The sequence below is a fragment of the Salarias fasciatus genome, chromosome 13 (assembly GCF_902148845.1).
Source record: "Salarias fasciatus chromosome 13, fSalaFa1.1, whole genome shotgun sequence".
Taxonomy (NCBI): domain Eukaryota; kingdom Metazoa; phylum Chordata; class Actinopteri; order Blenniiformes; family Blenniidae; genus Salarias; species Salarias fasciatus.
In genome coordinates, this window is record NC_043757.1 from 11,253,573 (window position 1) to 11,273,613 (window position 20,041).

The 20,041-nt window shown below is 46.9% G+C and overlaps 1 protein-coding gene across 1 annotated transcript in view; it reads right to left on the reverse strand.

The window, feature by feature from the left end:
- Positions 1-1,852: 1,852 nt before the first annotated feature.
- Positions 1,853-20,041, reverse strand: part of ptk7b (protein tyrosine kinase 7b) — a 73,838-nt gene continuing 55,649 nt past the window's right edge. Inside the window, exons 3-20 of the mRNA XM_030105845.1 lie at positions 16,325-16,427; positions 15,970-16,154; positions 13,292-13,439; positions 11,199-11,329; positions 9,314-9,580; positions 8,962-9,098; positions 8,719-8,854; positions 8,026-8,145; positions 7,095-7,244; positions 6,598-6,745; positions 6,379-6,506; positions 5,097-5,297; positions 4,717-4,878; positions 4,402-4,634; positions 3,934-4,014; positions 3,553-3,704; positions 3,289-3,467; positions 1,853-3,183 (exon numbers count right to left, since the gene is read on the reverse strand). Coding sequence (XP_029961705.1) covers positions 3,023-3,183; positions 3,289-3,467; positions 3,553-3,704; positions 3,934-4,014; positions 4,402-4,634; positions 4,717-4,878; positions 5,097-5,297; positions 6,379-6,506; positions 6,598-6,745; positions 7,095-7,244; positions 8,026-8,145; positions 8,719-8,854; positions 8,962-9,098; positions 9,314-9,580; positions 11,199-11,329; positions 13,292-13,439; positions 15,970-16,154; positions 16,325-16,427 — 2,822 coding nt within the window. The 3' untranslated portion in view covers positions 1,853-3,022. The remainder of the gene's footprint in view (positions 3,184-3,288; positions 3,468-3,552; positions 3,705-3,933; positions 4,015-4,401; positions 4,635-4,716; positions 4,879-5,096; positions 5,298-6,378; positions 6,507-6,597; positions 6,746-7,094; positions 7,245-8,025; positions 8,146-8,718; positions 8,855-8,961; positions 9,099-9,313; positions 9,581-11,198; positions 11,330-13,291; positions 13,440-15,969; positions 16,155-16,324; positions 16,428-20,041) is intronic.

Here is a 20,041-nt window from a genome sequence, read left to right on the forward strand (position 1 = left end):
TTAAAACGGCGTACCCCACCCACCCGGTACTACTGTCAGGTTCAAACACATGCCATTTGAAAATACTCACTAAAGTCTCTTTAGCAAAGGAACTTTTCAAAAGAAATATAGACCTTTATTAACATTATGTTAGTGAGTTGGAATAGTACTGATGTGAGCTTGAGTATGTCAAAGAATCCTGAAATACACACAACTACTATTTTCCCCACATATAAGTCTATGAGCGTATAACAACTCTCACAGCCACAGGAGTGAAGCAATACTGTCCTCTCTTTAATAGAATTCCCCCACGGGGATGAATTATCTATCATCTGTCTAATTCCATGAAGGAAAAGTAGAAAGAATTAAATCCTCATTATGCTCACAAATTCAAAAAGACTGAAACACAACATAAAGCTATGTTTTTATAAAATAACTGAATATAATGCAAATCTCCTTTAGCAGTGGACCAAGCATGTCCACAGGAATTGAGGGCAAAGAGAGAGGAGTGCTAATGTAGAAGACATCTGTCGCCCTCTATTGGTGAGAGCTAAGATGAGTCATGAGATTATAAGGAAATGCAGTGAAAGAATGTTCGAAGTATGTTTTCTTAAAAAAATAAATAAAATGTTGGTGTTTGACTTTCTTGAAAAAGTCACATTTGCAAAGGCCTTAGGTATGATTTGCACAAAACACCACAAAAGCATATTTAAAAACCATTATTGAGAAATGTAGCTCCAAAACAGTAAGAGACGTGTCAACAGGTTTAAAAATGCCAAAATTAATTCAGATCAACAGATTTGAATGCTTCATGTTTGATCACTGCCAACAGATTTCTGAGCCTATTCAATTCAATTAAGGATAAAGTGTGCAATTATTATCCTTCAGGTTTACAACTAGTATTCCTTCATACGACTCTGAAGTAGCTCAGTTTCAAATAGACTGATGACCCCTACCCAAAGTGATTGTCAATTATTGATTTTTTTTTTTTTTTAAATCCAAAATTTCAGACGGCATAAACGCCAAGAAGAATGTAAAAGCCTGTGAAATATGAAGTTCGGGCTTCTGTGTGCTTGTTAATTCACATAAGTGGATATTTAATCACATTCTATTTCATTCCTAAAATGAAAATGAGTGGAAATGCAGCTTCAAGCAGAAGCTGTCACACAAATCTGTCATAGAAATCCCAAACCCAGTTACCATGGCAAGGTTTTTAATGAAGGATGGAGCTCACAAATGGTTTAACACATTTTGGATCGGAGACAATAAATGACCTAGAATGTGTGTTTTTCACTTGGTGGCACAGTGAGAAAACCTGCCTCCTGTGTGGGGCTTGAATGAGGTGGACGCCAGCACTACGACCTGAAAACAGTTACCTTTTGGAGAGCATGTGCATTAAAACTCCAGCTACCTGAAGGAAACGCAGCAGCAGCCTGGAGCATTGGGTAAAAACACTGAACCTTTATTGACAGCAGCATGTATACTTGTGTATATATCTGTGATTACTTTGAACATTTGCTGAAGCAGATAAAAAAAAAAAAAAGAGGTTTAGGTGTGAGTTCCTAGCATTCATACAAACATTACACTAAAAACAACGTATAAAAAACAGGTTCATAAACAAAGGCCATTTGCATTTGATTAGATAATGTAGAAAAAAAAAAACGAAAAAGGGAAAACAGTTAAGATAATCCTTCATTGAACAGGCACTTAAATGAGTACTGGTGACCAGCAGTCAATCTTTTGACCTCCTTTGTTAGGTTTGCGTATTTCAGCCGGTTATCAGACTGAACGCACACCCAGATGGACCATGACAATGAATACGTAACAAAACTACGTCGCAGAAGTACCTTTCTATCACAAACACAGATTAAAAAAAAAAGAAAAAAAAGACAGGACCTTCATCTTAAATAAACAGGCACCTGCACGTCCTTCTACACAACATGATAGAAATAAAGGGGGTAATCTTTTTAAGTGAAGTTAGTGCATGGCTTCTACATTATGTACACGGCCTGCTGTGATGGCCCACGATGCAGCATTGCACAGGAGAGAAACTGTGATTGGACCTCTGGAGAGAATGAGCTGCTTTCCCTGCGGCTGGGCCACGTTAATGTGATAAAAACGAGTGTTATTACCCGCGAGTAGTGACAATTAAAGCACCTCAAAGTTAATGCGACAACAGAACACACTTGTAAAAAAACAAAAACAAAACAAAGTATAAAGTCCACACTGGCACCGTCTCATCTGTTCCAAATGTTCCTTGGCTGTAAAAACGTGATTGATTTTGTTTGTTGCTGCTGTTCCTGAAGAGTTCAATGACATGGACTATGTTTCCTCATCACACCCGCCCCCCCCCCCACAAGTTTCCTAGTGTCGTAACAGACGACAAACCTTCATGCAAACCCTGATCCATTTCTTCTTTGAACATACACTATAGCTTGAGAACAGGTCACACACACAGAGTTTGGGGTGGTGGAGAAGGGTCCCTGGTGGCGAGTTCAGAGACGAAGTAGATCTAAGACTACATTCTCACTCATCCCTTTCCTCAAGAAGCTTCAGGTTTCCCTAAAGGGACGTCTCCTCCAGACAGAGATCGGCATCTTCAGGTGAAGGTCTCAGGTGTGTGTGTGTGTGTGTGTGTGTGTGTGTGTGTGTGTGGAGGGGGGAGAGGCACTGAAGCTGTGAGGCTCCGTGATACAAAGTGTCTCTGGGACCGAGCGGGCAGCATCACAGTGGCACCGCAGAAGTGGAGGAAGGGTAGGGAATGGGGGGGGGTCGTCCATGCTGCGGTTAAGGCAAGCTCCAGGCACGGCGCCACACGGAGCCATTCACACAAACGTGAGTGCGTTTCCACCGATTCCAGTCTCACCCGCACTCTCCTCTTTACTTGAAATGCATATAAAAAAAAGTGTTTCTCCTCGACCCTCTTCCCTGAAATGTGTGAGACTAATAATCCAGCATTCCCGTCTTTATTTGAAGGGGGGGCGAGGTTGGAAAAAGGCCCCTCCCCCCCCGCTGTGCGCTTGAGATGTGGGAGCGTCTCGTCTCAGACTTTGCTGTCGGAGGGCAGCTCCCCGAGGGCGTGCACGATGTCGGGGAAGGAGGGGCGCTCTTTGAGGCTCAGCGCCCAGCAGCGGCACATGAGCTTATAGATTTTGGAGGGACATCCGTCTGGGACGGGCAGCTTCAGCTTCCCCGTCTGCAGACCTGCAGGAACGGACAAAGACACCTGATCACCGACGGAAGAGCCGTCACTTTCCCGGTTTTCCTGCCGTGACACAAACCGCGAGCCTCCCGAAGCTTCCCACTCACCTTCCAGCACCTCGTCGTCGCCGAGCTTGGAGTACGGCATCTCGCCGTGACTGAACACCTCCCACATCAGCACCCCGAAGGCCCACACGTCGGATTTGGTGGAGAAGTCGTCCTCAAACACGGACTCGGTGGGGAGCCAGCGCAGCGGGATCCAGGCCTGCCGGTAGTGGTAGTACTCGCTGCAGGCACCAGAAAAATCACATGCAAATCTTTAGAGACGGTGCTGCGACAGCAGACACGAGCGGAGCGTCTTCATCCACACACCTGTTGTAGACGTCCTTGCTGAGGCTGAGCGACGACACCTTGACGCGCCTCTGGCTGCTGATGAGGCAGTTCCGGGCGGCGAGGTCTTTGTGGACGAAGCGATGATTGGAGAGGTGCTCCATCCCCTGAGCCACCTGGACGCAGATGGAAACCTGAGGGGGGAAAGAGAGTCGTCAAAGACGAGATATTTAATAAACACTTGTGCAAGTTCAGGACACGATAAATACATCTAAACAGCAAGATCCTGGAGATAAATGGAGATGCTTTTCAGCCAAAAACTCAGTATTCTGGTTAAAAATGCCTCAAAGCAAGACAACTGAGCTCAATCATGTTAAATCACTTCGATGGTAACTTAGGTGCTGAATGCACTTTGACACTTACTTTGGTCTTGGTGCTGATTGGCTGAGACTTGACTTTGTCGTCTTTGCTTTTGGAGATTCTCAGGAACTGCTTCAGGTCTCCCTGAGAAGAAAGAAACAGCCGTAGAGCTCTGTGTCAGGTGAACAATGCAACTTCTCAGTCGTTCGCGCAATAAATGCAGTTTAAATCCGTGTTTCTGCAGAGCCGTGCATCATGTTCTGATGAATTTAAGAAAATGCTTTTCAAAAGCATAAGAAGCAAAATATGTTTTTACATAATTCTAGTCACTTAAATCTGACTTTATAGACATGATAAGATCATGTAGTTCGAGTAATGGTCTCAATTTTCAATACAATCAAATTGGAGTTCTTTGAAGAAACTTATTTGAATTTTAGGCCAATGTTGTCAAGAGAATCCTCCATGAGTCCCCATCCAGCTGCAACCTGTGTGGTGTTGTGTGTGTGTGTGTGTGTGTGTGTGTGTGATTACCAGGTCGTAGTACTCCAGGATCGTGTAGTGCGGCTCCGCCTCCCTGCAGAGGCCCAGCAGGCGGACCACGTTGGGGTGGCTGAGCTTGGCGAACATCTCGGCCTCGCGGCGGAAGTCGAGCTGCAGCTGTTCGTCCCGGGTCTGCAGACTCTTCACCAGCACCACCGTCTCCTCCTCGCCCTCCTCGATGCCCTTGGCTTTAGACAGCAGCACCTCGCCGAACTCGCCTTTACCTGGAGCGACGTTCGAATGATGCAGGTCACCACAACGCTTCGCCAAGAGATCGTTTCCGTAAACACAGAGTGAGGAGTCTACCTAAGGCGGTGATGGTCTGCAGGTTGGTCCGAGGGAAATGGAGCTTGTCGTTGTTGACGTGGCTGTGGCGTTTCTCCGTAGCCGCTATGGTGCCCATGTTGGTGAGGGCCACCTCTTCCTGGATCTCGGCGGTGGTGTGGCCGTTTTGTTGGACGGCTCCTCCTGTTGAGGACAGAACGCATGGCAGACTTTTAAAGTGAATTAAAATGCTCTTGGTTGTGTGTTTGTGTGTGTTGGCCCTGTGATGGACTGCTCTCAGCAGCCACTTGTTGCTCTCCTTTCACATTTTGGATGTAGTACCCATAAAAAAACACAAGATGGCAGCAAATATTAAGGTTTTCCCTCCCCAGATGACTCCAGAAGTCTGCGGACATTCGTACCATTGAGGCATTCCATCTCGGGCTCCTCGCCGTCCTGGCCCTTCTGGAGCCTCTTGGCGTTGCGCCTCTTCTTGCAGTAGAACATGAGACCCAGCACCACGATGATGTACGCCACGGCGGCTCCCACAGACAGCCCGATGGTCTGGATCATCTTGTAGGGAGCCTTGTCTTCGTCTTCGATGGGGAAATGCGCTGGTTTCTCTGTCGGGCACACGCAACAAATACAGTCGACTCAAATGCACTGAAGAAGTCTGTTGGATTTCAGACTCTGGTTCATTTTTCAGCTTTCAGTATGTATGGAATCACCTCAGATCCTTATGCATTTTCAAAATGCAACTGTTAGAAGTAGGGGTGAGAGAAAAAAATCAAATCACAAGTATTGGGATTTTAAAAGTGATTTTCTTTATTCAAAAATCGATTTATTTTTCCCATATTAGTTTAACAGTAATAAAGTTAAACCAGTTGTTTATGACAGGCCTTGTTGAATTGTATTGTTTTTACAGAATAAAATATACTAGTATGTACTGTATGTTAAGAAAACATGAGGATGAAATGGCTGGGTTTTAAAAAAACTAGAATTTTCAATGCTATGATTTTGCTTCTTTTCAACAGTCACAGCTTTTGAAAAGAAAGTTCAAAGGTAAAAAAAAAAATCATTGACTCGATGTGATGTGCATTTTTGGGGGAAATACGGCTCAGGATATAGTCTGTAGATATCATCATTCAATTTTTTTTCACGTGTTAAAGTCAAATAAAACACAAAAATAGCTTGTTTTGAAGAATAGCTATTTAAATCGAGTCAGCACCCAAAAAATCCTAAAAAATCAAATCGGGGAAGAAGCATATGGTCCCAGCCCAAGTTACAAAGTTTCACTTTGACCTGCATAAAACCACAAACCTACTTAAAAACCAGCTATCTTCTGGTTTGAGTTTTTTACTTTAGTTCACTTTAATAGCAAAATTAAGTTTCTTCCTAACTCGGTTGGATTGAGAGAAAATGTTTTTAAGTGTGTGACTGTAATTCTCAGCTTTCGTCAGCACGCAGGGAGCCTCAGAGTGTGACGCGTTATTAGATCTAACCTCAGTGACAGCCGTGGCGTCAGAGACGCGGCCGTCGTTATTAACCTGTCGGCGTGGCTGACGGACAGCGGCGGGGCGGGGGGGGGGGGGTTAATTAATGCCTGCGAATCTGGATGTGTGCTCCTTTTGATCTGGATGAAGGAGCGCCCTGTCAGGGTGTGCGTCCGTTAAAAAAAAACAAAAACAAAAAAAACCAACTCACCGACGACGTAGAGCTGCGCCACGCGGTCTTTGATGCTGCAGCTGTTTCCGGCCACGCAGGTGTACCTGCCCGTGTCGTCCGTGGTGACGTCCGAGATGAGCAGCGAGCCGTTGGCCATCTTCTGGAACCTGAGAGGAGGAGGGCACGCCGAAAAGAGACGGTTAAATGTAGATGATCATGTCAAATTCTCGGCTGTTACGAGGGCAGACGTCGTCTTACCTCCTGTTCTTACTGAGGTCCAGCGTCTTGTCCTTGACCATCCAGTGGATGTGCGGCTCGGGGTCGCCGGTGGCCTGACAGTGCAGGATGGCCGTGTGACCCTGGTACACCGTCGTATTCTCCGGCTCCACCTTGAAGCGGATGTATACTGAAAGTGCACACACACACACACACACACACACGCACAAGCAGAAGGTCATTACCGCAGCCCTCGCCACAGCTGGGCCGTAACGCTTCAGTTCCTTTACAGACTGTGGTTAAGTTTCTCGCTACAGCCCAAATGTAATTCACTACCAGGCTGTAAACAGGCCGCTATTTACACAGTAAATGCTGGAACTTGGTGAGAATGATCAATGGCCGTCTCTTTATAAAACCACCCTCCCTTGTGCCGAGACCACAAGTGCTTTCAGTGTGGCGCTGATGACTAACGCGGCACCCTGACCCTTCCTGCCTTCTCTTTCCCCCTCTGGCCGCGGGACGGCGAGCGAGCGGTTTACCGGCCACGGTGAGGGTCACCAGGGCCCTGATCTCGCCCTGCAGGGTGTTGGAGGCGATGCAGGTGTAGTTCCCGGCGTCGCTGCGGGTGACTTTGGTGAAGTGGAGCTGACCGTTCCTCTGCTCCACGTGAGGCGGCAGCTCCCCTCCGTCTGCAGGGGGCGACAGAGGGACACAACGCTCTCAATGAGGAGGGATCGACCACAAAATGGTTCATGACAGGTTAAATACAGAACATTTTCATGACAGGAAGGTTGACTGATTAAGTTAGAATGGACATGGAAGGCATGAACAGATTTTGGAATAAACTGGATTTCTTGGTGTTTTGACACTGAAAGTTGCTTTGATATTATAGAATAGTTAGTTGCTGATAAACAACAGTGACACAAGAAACAGAGATAACGGCAGAGTATGAAATTGAACAAAACAAGTTTTATATCAGAACAGTTCAACAAATCGATGCTAAAGTTTTTAAGCCAGTCAAATTTCTGTTGCTTCTTGTTTTAGAATACTGGGCTGGAGAGACGTACGTACACAAATCTTCAGCTTTCATCGCGACTTAGAGGCTAATCAACCTCAGAGTCAGTGATTTTTTTTTTGTGTGTTTTTTTTTGTAATTATCTGCAAGTAAAGTCACACCCGTATTAATTAAAAAATGATGATATACTTACGCAATATCACATTCAAATTTGTCCTGTGTTTCGGTTGTAATAAAAAGATTAAATAGTGTCATTTAAAAACAATTGTCTCTGTTTTCACAATTTTCTACGAGTCTCTGTGAGAATTCATTGTGCTCCATTGAATCATAAACATGTGTGTGTGATGTGCGGTTGCTGAATATTGGCGCCTCTCATCCAATCAGATTCTTCAAGTGGAAAAGTAAACATTGTCCCTCTGTATCGGCCCCGACGCTCACGCGAGCGGTGCACGCACCTGCTTTGGTCCAGCGGACTGTGGGGCTCTCCCGGCCTTTAGCGGAGCACTGGATGGTGATCTCTTTATCCAGCTCCAGACATTGGGAGGGTTGAGGGGTGGGAGTGAATTTCAGCTTCTCTGAAACAAGTGCAAACAAAAACATGAGCTGGTTCACACGCAAGAGAGAGCGGAGGGTTCAGCGCATGTGAGAACTTCTATTGTGCAACTCGGCCTACCTTTGAAATGACAATAAACTCAACGAAAGTCGTGTTCAGACGTATTCGGGGGAAATGTGGGTACAAGTGCACACAGGCACAGAGATAAACAAAAACCCTGAAGTCTATCGGAGGCTGAGATCGCAGACAGCAGGAAAATCGGCCAGACAAAACTGCAACACGTCGGGCCGTTTATCACGGTAATGCTGTGACAGCAGACAGGAATTTATGATGGAGATAAGGTGCTAAGATGAGGGCGAGAATAAAGCTTCCATGCAGGAGTCGTATTTTACACCTCTGTGGGTGTCCTGCAGGACGCCACACTCACAACAAGGACTCCTAATTTAGAAACACACACACACAGGCCTGACCTCCCTCCCTCCCTCACTACAACCCAAAAAAAGATTTCATTCATTGCACGCCATCTTCACATCTGGGGAGTGACTTCAAACAGAAACAATAATCTACTGTATATATCGATTCCTCTGCGGCGTACCGAGCACAGTAACTCTGGCTTGTCCAGACAGCCTGCCGCCCACCGTCTTGGTTTCACAGCCGTACATCTGTCCGTCGTACACCTCCACGCTGTTGATCCTGAGGGAGCCGTTGGGGAAAATCTTGAAGCGAGAGTCCTGGTGGGAGTAGAACTTTCTGTCAGTCAGGCTGTTACCACGTACCGAATCGGATTAATCCTGACAGCGTGTTGAAGAGACGTAAAATAAAGAGTGCGATAACCGACCTCGGGGGTGATCATGATGTTGTTGCGGAGCCAGGTGACCTCGGGCTGCGGGTTGGCCTGAGCGTGACAGTGGAGGTAACCCGGTTTGCCCTCCTCTAGACGGCTGTCCTGAGGCCTCGTCACCCACACCGGAGCAGCTGTGGAGACACAGAGACACTTTACACTCACGCAGCCCGGTCAGACGAACACACGACTCTTCAGCCTGAATCCAAACACAATGTGTTAAATACCCGAGCTCTCCGGTCAGCCTCAATATAGAAACCATATCATACTTATTATGATGCACAGACTGAACTGATGTCTGTGTGTGTGTGTGTGTGTGTGTGTGTGTGTGTCTGTGTCTCATACTTACTGGCCACAGTGAAGGTGACCTCCTGCGTCTTGCGGCCGGCCTTGTTCTGAGCCACGCAGGTGTAAGTGCCCGAATCCCCCTCCTCCGTCGGACTGAAGACCAGGTCCAGGCCGTCCTGGTGCACCCGGCCTTCTGCCGGCACCCGCTGACCCTCTCTCTCCCACCACACCTCGGGCTGGGGTCTGCCCCGCGGGGCGCGGCAGGGCACCCGCTGCAGGGTGTCCGCCGTGAACACCTTGGACGTCTTGGGCACCATGTCTTCTAACTCTGCGGTTTTGAAGCAGAGGCAGCGTTTAAAGCTCAAGTGTCGAAACACCGAAAGTGAATTCCAGTTACACAAGAACCCCGATAATCATCAATCGGCGATCAAAGCCGGCGAAGCGTTGCAGATTATGATTTTCAAGAGCGGCTCTGAGCTCACTTAAGTCCTCCTAAAGGTTCACTTAACAGATTTCCTGTCTGGATGGGATAAAGTCCTGTGATTTGAAGAGCGGGCCTGTGGTAATTAGAGAACAAAGCACACAGTAGACGCGCTGAGAATATAGGTTGTTCTCGGTATGGGAATTAACTCCGGCCTGTGTGAGGTGGGTCTTATCAAAACTGGCAGCCACTGTACAGAAAGTAGAACAAGTTCTGCGCCGCAGAGACTCACGAGGCCTCCGGCTACTGCGAGCTTTAGCACTGTGTGTGTGTCCTGAGTGGAAGTCATTAACACAACGACGCTCTGAACGCTGGTCTGTGGCTGCGGCCTTCTCCGGGTCGAAGATCTAAATGATTTAAAAAAAAAAAAAACAGAACAAAACGCACATTTCTCCACACACACACACACGGAGGAGAACCAGAGCTGTGTGAACAAGGGACAAGCGGTGCGGAGCTATGATGGAGGGACTGTTTAAACTTGTCCCCAAACACTGAATTCTACTGTGACACAATCCCCCATAATGCCGGCAGGGATTACCATCAGATTAAGTGAATTAAGGTATTTAAATGGAGCCGCGGTTCACTGGGTTAAAACTGCAGATACAGTCGTACCTCCTTAATCCAAAACCCTTGGGGGGGGTAAAAGGAGGCCGCTTGAGAAGAATAAAGCACACAGGATGGGGAAATGCACAGAAAATACCGCCCCCCCCCCCCTCCAAAGCTTATTGAAAATATTTGACTTGCATTAGAAATCGCTGGCTGATTAGTAAGATGAGAAGATACTGCAGCTCAACGCGGCGCTGACCTCCACAAGCCGTGTCAAACGCATTTCCGCGGGCTGAAGGGAAACAGCTGCTGCTGTTATACGCAACGCCAACTGCTCTGATGCGTCTGAACTTGTCTATTAGATTATTGCTGCTGCGTGCATCACACCCAAACACGTTACCACAAACACCATGGTTGTAAACAAAAAAAAAAAACCCCAAAAAAACAAAGTAGTAAGAAGTCATTATTGACATATTGAATTTACATCACATCTACAGCTTCAACAACTCACAACTTCATAATGGATGTGCATTTTAGCGACACTGCTGGGCTTGTTTACCGCCTGCCAGGTGCCGCTCACTCTGACGGGGGGGGGAGCACGTTGGGGCTAAACACGCTCGGAAAACAGCTGGACTGGCGGAGGAAATAATACGGAGGGGAAGCAGGAAAATGCTCTGCTGCGGCGCGTGCAGTGGATACAGCTGGGCCGGATGTCAATGAGGGAATGTGATTATCATGGAGCAGATCTGGCTGTAAGTGAAAGAGCCGGGAGAAGGAGAAGAGAGCGGAGCGCGGAGAGCGATGGAGGGCAGGACAAATATGTAGCCAGAATGCCCCCACTTACGCTCAGATTACAGAATCACAGGTGTTTATCTCGCTCCAGTTCAACAACTGTGTGTGTGTGTGTACTTGTGTGTACCTGCTATGAGGAGCGAAGCTTCCAGCGTAACGTGGGATCCTCTGAGGCCGCGGCCGACACACTTGTAGGTTCCCGTGTTCCTGGGTTTGACCTGAGTGATCAGTACCGTCCCGTTGGACAGCAGCAACACTCTGGAGAGATCAAACACAACAAAAACTCTCGTCAGCAAACATTTTGCACATTTTTTTTTCAAAACTCAAAGTTCTCTGACTTCAGCCCTGTGGCAAGCAGGTATGAAATAATTAAAGCTGTCAAGGAACTTGCAGTTTTTGTGGTTAAATCATGATAAACCGGACATTTGCTTCATTTTAAAATATCTCTCCAAGCAGTTATTTAGTATTATAACTATTAACAGAGGAATTCCTCTCTGTAAAAGTTGTACCTCACACTGTCTCAATCGATAAACCTATCGGAATAAGTGGCGTCGACATGTCGGCACAACGCAAAGGAAAGCGTCCTACATTTTGACTCCTATAGCAGCAGCTGCCCACCCCCCCCTGCCTCGGCCGCTGTCAGGCTGGCGGGAGTATCAGTGCCAGCGATGGACTGGATGAGAAGTAATTAAAGACTGACCTTAAGCCAGCTTCAGGGGATGACAGATAAGGAGCCGCACATCCCACACAGCGCAGACAGCAGCTCCACAGATAAATCTACAGCCCATCACAGTCATATGAGTAAGCCGTCGCAGAGCCCAGAGAGGCGAAATGAGTAAGTTAGTGCGCCGCACGGGTGCACTGCAATTCCTGGGAGAAGTTTTCCAAAAGCAGGATCCATCAAGGGCTTTCCAATTCTACGGCGGATTCCCGCAGGAGGGGGATATTTCTGGGTCGTCTGCTCTTCTCTGATGAGGAGCAGGAAGGGGAAGAAGCTGCAGGAGCTCCTGTGTGTGGTTCCACCCAAGAGATGGAGAAAATGTCTGCTTCACTCAAAGAGATATTTAAAATAGCGACAAAAAACAATGTAAAAAGCCCTTTTTTTTTTTTTTTTTTTGAGAAGAAGGCAATTGTTCTTACATGCAGGAATCTGGGAAAGAAAAAAATCCGTGCGGTTTAATATTTCTGCCTCCACAGCAGCTTCAACTCAAGAGGCAGAATCTGATTCCATGAATAAGCCTGGAAGCACACGCCGGTATGTTTTTCCTGAGGTTCACACACGTATGAAAAACAATCTGTATCAGATATTTATACACAATCTCAGGGAGGTTATCTAATCAGCGCAGGTGTGAAGCAGATGATATTTCCCGCAGAGCGCTGCGTTTCTCAGGCTTCACAATCAGCCGGGATCAATCAAGAAAAAACAAAGTGAAGAGCAGCCTTGAAACAACTTAACCACAAAGAAGCCAGGAATGTGTGTGTTTTTGTATTTATGTTTTATTACCTGCTCCTTTCCGGTTGTGGCGCTGACTCATCACAACCTGGGTGACCAAACCTGCTCCTGACAGCCTCATTACACAAGCGAATAACTATTGATATTGGACTCTTTCACCTCTGCGGCTCCATAACGACTTGAAAATAGAAAAGCGTGCGTCCACTGTGTGTGTGTGAAACAGGCTGCCTACAATGTGACTATGCACGACTACGAGGGGCTACAAACCCAGAGGGCAAACTCGGCGTGACGTATAGAAATTGGTTATTATCTGGTGCTTATGTGTTTATAGGGACGTGCTGGTAAGCTGATTGGAGCCCGAGGGCTTTTTCCACCCGCTGTGTGAACACCGGAGACCTGCGGAGTGTTTTGTGATAGGCCGGAGAGGAAAGGCTGCGTTCCCAGTGATGTATAGCAGAGCGCGGAGAAACTTTAAAGCGCTGTATTCCAGTAATAACATTCCTTAATGTGCAATCTATCTCGAGGCCGAGGAGAAACAGCGCAGAGAGCCGAGAGCCCGATGTAAGGGTTCCACCTCATTGGGTTCACAGGATACGAGCGTGCTACACACACACACACACACACACTCACAGGAGTGATGCTTATATAATGTGGGAGAGAGGCTGGGATGAGATGTGGGCTGTTGCAAGAGTGGATTTGAAAAATATAGAGTGAGACGCAGAGTTGGAGGAGTTATATGTATGAGTGGGGGGAGAGGGAGGATTTACCGAGACTTGTTCACCAGCAGCTCATTTTCGTGGTACCACTCCAGCGTCGGGGGAGGCTCGGCCGTGAACTGGCAGTGAAAGGCGGCCTCCTCGTTCCTCAGCACCACCTGGTCCTCCGGGGCGACCACCGGCCGCGGGAAACTCTTATCTGTTCCAGAGGAAGACAAACATCTGCACCGTCACATCTGCGGGCATTTTGACCGTCGGCGTGCGTCCGAGTGGACGCTCGCACGTCGCGCCCATCTGCTTTATTAAAAGCTGACAACAGCAGCGGGAGGCCGGCGAGCGAGCGGCCTTCAGGTGGCGGTGTGTGTCAACACCGGCAGGGGCCTCCAGAGGGGGGCTTAATGAGGTCAGTGAGCCGACCCCAAGGCTTATCTGAACCACTAGAGCCTCCCTTTCTTGTGCCTGATAAATCACAGAATCACACATAGGTCATTTCTTTCTCCCCTGTAGCGCTCTCAAGACAAACTCAAAATGATGCCTCCAAAAACATTGCAATTATCTGTATTATGATGGTATTGGAAAAACAGATTGATACTATTCCATAACATCTATTGCCATTAAACTGGATGTTAAACCATTATTTCTAACATTGAACTTCTTCTCAATTCACTGTTATCTGATGTGAGAGTTTTCTACAGCACTGATAAAGGTTAGTCTCACAACTAAATCCATTAAACATACACAAGAACAAATGCAATCAATGGAAATGAGAGAATGCTGTAAACTCGATGCATGGACCATCAGATGGATTTTCAGTTGAAATAAAGTTCTTACTGCAAACTTCACTGTGTTGCATCTTATTGATCTGAACCCCAATCTGCTCACACCAGGAAAAGAACAAGCTCTGATGCAGAAACAAGCCCATGTTGCATAATCTGGCCCTGGAGATTGTTGCTCGGTAACCGGACGCTGTTTATTGTGAGCAATTACACACAATTATAACGATGATTACAATCCACTCCTTTAAACCTCTTCATTTGCTTCCCTCAATTACTTACAGTGGATACAAGACTCTGCTTTCATGCATAACAAAGTGAGAAAATGACTCAGAACCTCAGCTGTAAAAAAAAATAAACGGGTGAGAATTTTGTCAACGCCACATTAAAACCATGATCTAAGCTTCCAGTCATTCAGGAAATGAACACTGATTCGTTTGAACCTGCTCTTCATTCATTAACTGCAGGTCATTTTGTATCTAAATAGAGAAATTGTAATACTGCAGACAGAAAGCTGGAGATTTTCAGCTGAATTAAAACTTAAACGTCACAATTCCATGTGAAATCTCCACGACCAGTGGGCGTGCGAGCAGCTGTTCATGGATTAGGTTCCTGGTTGGTGTACAGATATCATAAATCGCGGACTCTGAGAACACCTGGCCCACCCAGGAAGTCGGCAAGGAAAGCCTCAACCTAAAGATCTGGGAGTGCACAATGAAAGCCGGTCTAAATCTGTCAGCCTTTCCTTAAGGTGAAGCCCTGTGAAAGAGCGGAGGGTGGCGACTCCGTAACTGGAAACTCAACAATTATCCATTCTTCCTGCTCCCAGGTGCCAGGCGTGCAGATCTGCGAGTCGCTGCTGCAGGTGGCTAATTGAAGTGGAGCGGCGCATCAGGTTTCATACACAGATGTGCCGTAGTAAGTACAGTAGTAACTCCGTGGCGCGCTGTGAGGATTATGCACAGAGGAAACGACACACACACACACACATACACACACCCAGTTGGTCTCACTTTCAGAGTAAACAACAAGAGCTGAGACGGGAGCCTGCAGAAGAACATAAAACTCCCCTGAACAACAAACAATCTGAGCACTGCAGTTATCGTTGCAGGCGCGCTGCTGGGGGATCTGATGTTATTGTTCACTCTGCAGATGTTTAATGTTTTCGCCTCCGAGAGCGGCGGGCTGAGAAAGGTGCTAACACACACTCCGCCAATTGCATTAGAAACTCCATCACTTTCCCTTCCTGCTCTCTCTCCTTCTGTAATGAGCTTTAGATGGTTTTCCCCACCATTTTCCAAAACAGAAATGTGGAATTTCCATTGGAAGCTGACTATATGTGATTCTGCTGATGTTCAAGTAATTTCCTTAATTTATTCACCAGTTTATTAACAACATAATCAGAAAATTGCCAAGCTTTACTTTAGAAGCCAATAATACGAGGCTTTGTATATAAAGTTAACCAATCATACTTTATTAAAACATCGCTTGCAAGATTGATACAAAAATCGAGGGGTCTACGTTTTTATCTGGATTCTATCACCCTGGAATAATCACAAGAAATCCAACCATCCTAATCTCTGTGCTATTTTTTAATCCAGAACTGAAAGCACATTTAGCTTAAGTTCTTTATTCAGTTAACTACGGAGATATGTTTTTTTTTTATTCTTTCTTGCTTTCATTACTGTGTAAAATAGACTATTTCATACTAAACACATAATGAGTGACTTTGTGAGTTCATGACCCCCCCCCCCCCCCCCCCCCCCCCCCCCAAAAAAAAAAGAAGACTTAGAAGAACCAAAATAGGACTTACATAGATTATTCTTTCAATGTTCCAATGTGATCTTGCTTTTTCTGTTTTCTATTATACAATTATTAGGAGTCCTCATTTGAACCTATTTTCTATATTTTTGTAATTTCTGTGTCACAATGGATATCAACACTGATGTTACGGACCTATTATGTTGAGAGTGAAGTTGCTGCTGCTGCAGACGTGCCCCGCAGCATTTTTGGCGCAGCAGTAGTAGAGGCCATTGTCGTCCGGACTGGCGCTCTTGAAGGTGAGAGTCCTCTCCTTGTTGTTGATCTGATGGCTCTTCTCCGTCAGCTTCACACCGTCCCTGAACCACTGGCATGTCGGCCTGAGAGGAGTTCAGGGGATGAGAGGTAAATAAAGGTGGAGAGGAAGGGGAAAAAAATAACAACAACACAAAATTACACAAGGGCATGAGAGAGGCCACCGAGGACAGTCCTCCGCATGATCCTTAACCCTGGGAACTCTGAGCTTGAGGTGGAGAAGGCGGGGACTCACCTCGGGTGTCCATCAATATGACAGCGCAGCGTGACCGTGGAGGAACTCTCAATCTCCCCTTCAGAGACGGGCTCCTTTAACGTCACGCCGCCGCTTTCTAACCCTGTGGAGGAGGAAAAAAAAAAAAAAAAAAAAAAACTGTAAGTGCTCGTGGGGTGGAAGAGCTGAGGAGAAGGACAGGAGGAAAAATCGAGTTAAGTGGTCGCCCTGTCGTCCGTCCTGGCGGGACACATGACGGCACTAATGGGTCCCGAGTCCGGCACATCGCCATGACTCAGGAGCAGCGAGACAAAGAGGCCAGCTCTCTCATCTCTGGGTCGGCTTACAGCAGCGTACCGCTGTCCTGCCCTCCGCACGGCGAGCCCCGGCTCCTCGCTGTGCTTCTGATGGACGTTTAATGGCCCATTCATTGACTTACTCTGGTAAAAGCAATACTCTGCTGTCAGGGCAGCCCATAAAACAAAGCAGAGAGAAAACGGGCTACACGACGGTATCAGCACATGACCATGAAACCTGATCAATAGTGCCTGAGTGACAGCCAAGCACAACAAATGAAGAAAACAGATGGCGGGAAATTGATCCACAGCTCGCTTCTTAATGGCAGCAAGCTCTCATGGTGAGAAACGAAGAGCAGAACGATGATCAAGGTGCATTCTGTTGGCTCCATCATGTATATGATCTACAGCAGAAAAGCATTCCTACATCCTCCAGATTGGCAAAGTGGCCAGTTTTAAACGTGGTATCCTGATTCGTGCTTTCAGCATCAACGACTCTTGAGGTGGACAATATGCCCATAAAAAGCTTCTTTATATCAAAACTATCTGTTTTTTCACTCAGCAGAAATAACATCAGTGCTGCGGTGTTCAGGGACCATCTGCAGGTCACAAGACCGCCACAACAGGGAAGACAGATACCACAAATAAAATACAAATACAAAAAAAAAAGATTAAATGATTACAGTGTGGGTTAATTACTTTTCAACAATACCATGAAAATAATAACCATTATAATTTTGATCACAATGACCGTGATATGAAATTTTCATATCGTTACGTCTCTAAAGTTAAGTAGTGAGAGGAGCGTCGCGGCGTGGCAGTGTCAGGGAGGCGATGGCGAATATCCGGATCTCAAAATTAATATCCGGATTCCACGACGACAGAATGTTCGGGATCAGCCTGTTGAAAAATAAGCCCACACCACAATCCCAAGCTCTCCGTGCAGCGTTCTGGAGCTAATCTGAAGATCAGGAGAAGTTTGAAGGTCTGTAACTGTTGAATCTGTAGAAAGCTGGAGATCTCTGTTCACGCCGAGCTTCTGCACCTGCTGACCTCGCGCTGACGTTTCACGGTCCAGCGCTGTTCCCGGTCACTTCTCTTTGTTATACAACCACCAACAGTTCATCATGGAACATTTAGCAGCGAGGGAATTTCACGGCTGCACAGGTGGCGTCCTAAAAATCTCTGAGCTCCTGAGAGCGACCCATTCTTTTTACAAATGTCTGCAGAAACAGACTGCATGCCTAATGTTTGATTTTATACACCTGTGGCCATGAAAGAGGTAGGAACAGCTGAATTAAATTTGGACAAGCTGAGCAAATATTTTTGGCAAAACATCTGGATGAAACTAGACAAAAAGTTGAGAGCTGATCCATTTTAAGCAGCAATAATTTAGGAGTAGTTACAGTCAAGTTCATCCGCTAATCTGGAATTTCCCAGTTTGGGATTAATAAAGCAAAGCTCTACTCTCTCCACTCTAATATGAGTCTACAGCGGCTCAAAAAGAGCCGGCGTCACTCATTCATATTTTTTCACTAAGAGGCAACATGGTGTAACAGGGGCTCTTTGTGCAGCGACGTTGTGTAACCTCTAAATAAAAGCGGCTCTAGTGTACCTTACTGGAATTCCCCTGTTTTCTCTGCTGTGCGCATGTTGCCTCAACAAATTCTCCATGTCTGTGCTGAGTGACAACAGCGGCTAATTACCATTTATGCGATGATATATAAGCTGTGCTTGTGTGTGAGAGTAGTGACTGTGTGCATTCGCAGACAGAGCGTGTTTGTTTGGGCTGCGCGGGTCCGCGGGGGCTTGTGTATGAACGCCGCGCATGCATTAGTGTAAGAAATTCCTATGTCTCCCGGCTGAATGGCGAAGGCTGCACTCCCGCCTCACCCATGAAATATGCATGGTATGAGCCCACCTGAGACAGCGGCGGAGAGGGAGGCGGGAGAGGCGCAGCGCCGCCGTGGGGTCAGAGGGGGCGCTAGAGGAAGATCTGTCACTACGACTTACACGGGAACCCGGCACTGCCGTGCGCCTCCCCCGGGGGAGCGCGCGAAACCGAATCTACGGTAACAAGACCTCGGCCTTTACTCGTTTAGATCCACATCTGAGCTCATTAGCTTCCTCCGAAAACAGATGCCCAACGACTAACTGCCTCCGTGCATGCTGTCCGTGCACGCCCGTGATGCCAGACAGTGAAACACACTTGACAATGTTGTGCATGAATGCACGTATGCAAATGTAAATGAACATGTTGACAGTTCAGCAAACTGGCTGTATGTCACAATCAAGGTCATTCCAGTCAACAGCTCTGATGTGAGGGAGGAGGAGGGACAAAGCAGCGACGGCGACCTGAGGCGAGACGCTCACAGCCCTGTTATTAGTGCACTGAAAGCAAAAGGGGCTGACAAAAAAAACCAGACAGGGAAACAATGAGTCACTGAAAGACGACGAGGTGAAGGCAGAGAGTGAAAGAAATATCTGAGCAGTCAAAACATCATGTGCTCAACAACTGCAGTGTGTTTGTTTGTTTTTTCCGGTCTGAGTAACAGGTGAGTGTGTTCACCGTCAGAAATCTGAAGCAGGGAGCTGCTGAACGGGCTGCGTGGAGGCGAGAACTCCCGTTTCAACTGGTTTTTGTCCAATATCAGCTCAGGTGGTACAAGTAGGGTGAAACTGGTGGGGGAAAAAAAAAAAGACGGATAAATTCATGGATTTGTTGAAACGATCAAACTATAAATGTGCTTTTTGGCTTGTGACATCTGTCACATGCGCCAGCCAATTTTTACATTCCAGCAGAAAGGCTGAGGAGGCAGAGCGGAAAGACGCAGACCGACACAATGCCAGACCCGCCGCTAATTAAATAACTTCTCGCTACATGTACACAACACAACACAACACATGCTGTCTTGTGACTGTCTAAACTTCCCACCACTCCTGGCCTATTTTAAAACTAATTCTGGCTATCACTTCAATTCCAGTCTGACCTGGATTTTGTGACACATTCTGGCCCTTTTTCCTTTGCTCCTCGCTGCTTTCACAGTTCAAGTTTCTCCAGCTGTCTGCTCCACAAACAGAAGGCGCTCTTTCATAACCTATTAGCGGCAAATTCTTGCCCGTAATCCTTCTCAGAATGCATGACGAAGTGTTGGAGCAGGCCTGGCAGCTAACGGCATAATTAGGGGCGTATAATTATTATGTTGGAGGCAGAGCGGGAAGTCCCATCAACACGGGGATGATAGCAGATGAATTGTGAGGATATTGCCGAAGCAGATGCTTGGGACCGTCCATCCGTCATCTTGCCAAAACGGCGGCTCCGTGCGCGTGCGTTTGTTTCACTCGGCGAGCGGATCAGCGGCCGTGGAGAGGGATTTTTCTCGGTCGTGGTATCCACGGGAGCGCCGGGGATACGGTTTGACTGACGGAGCCAGACGGGCGT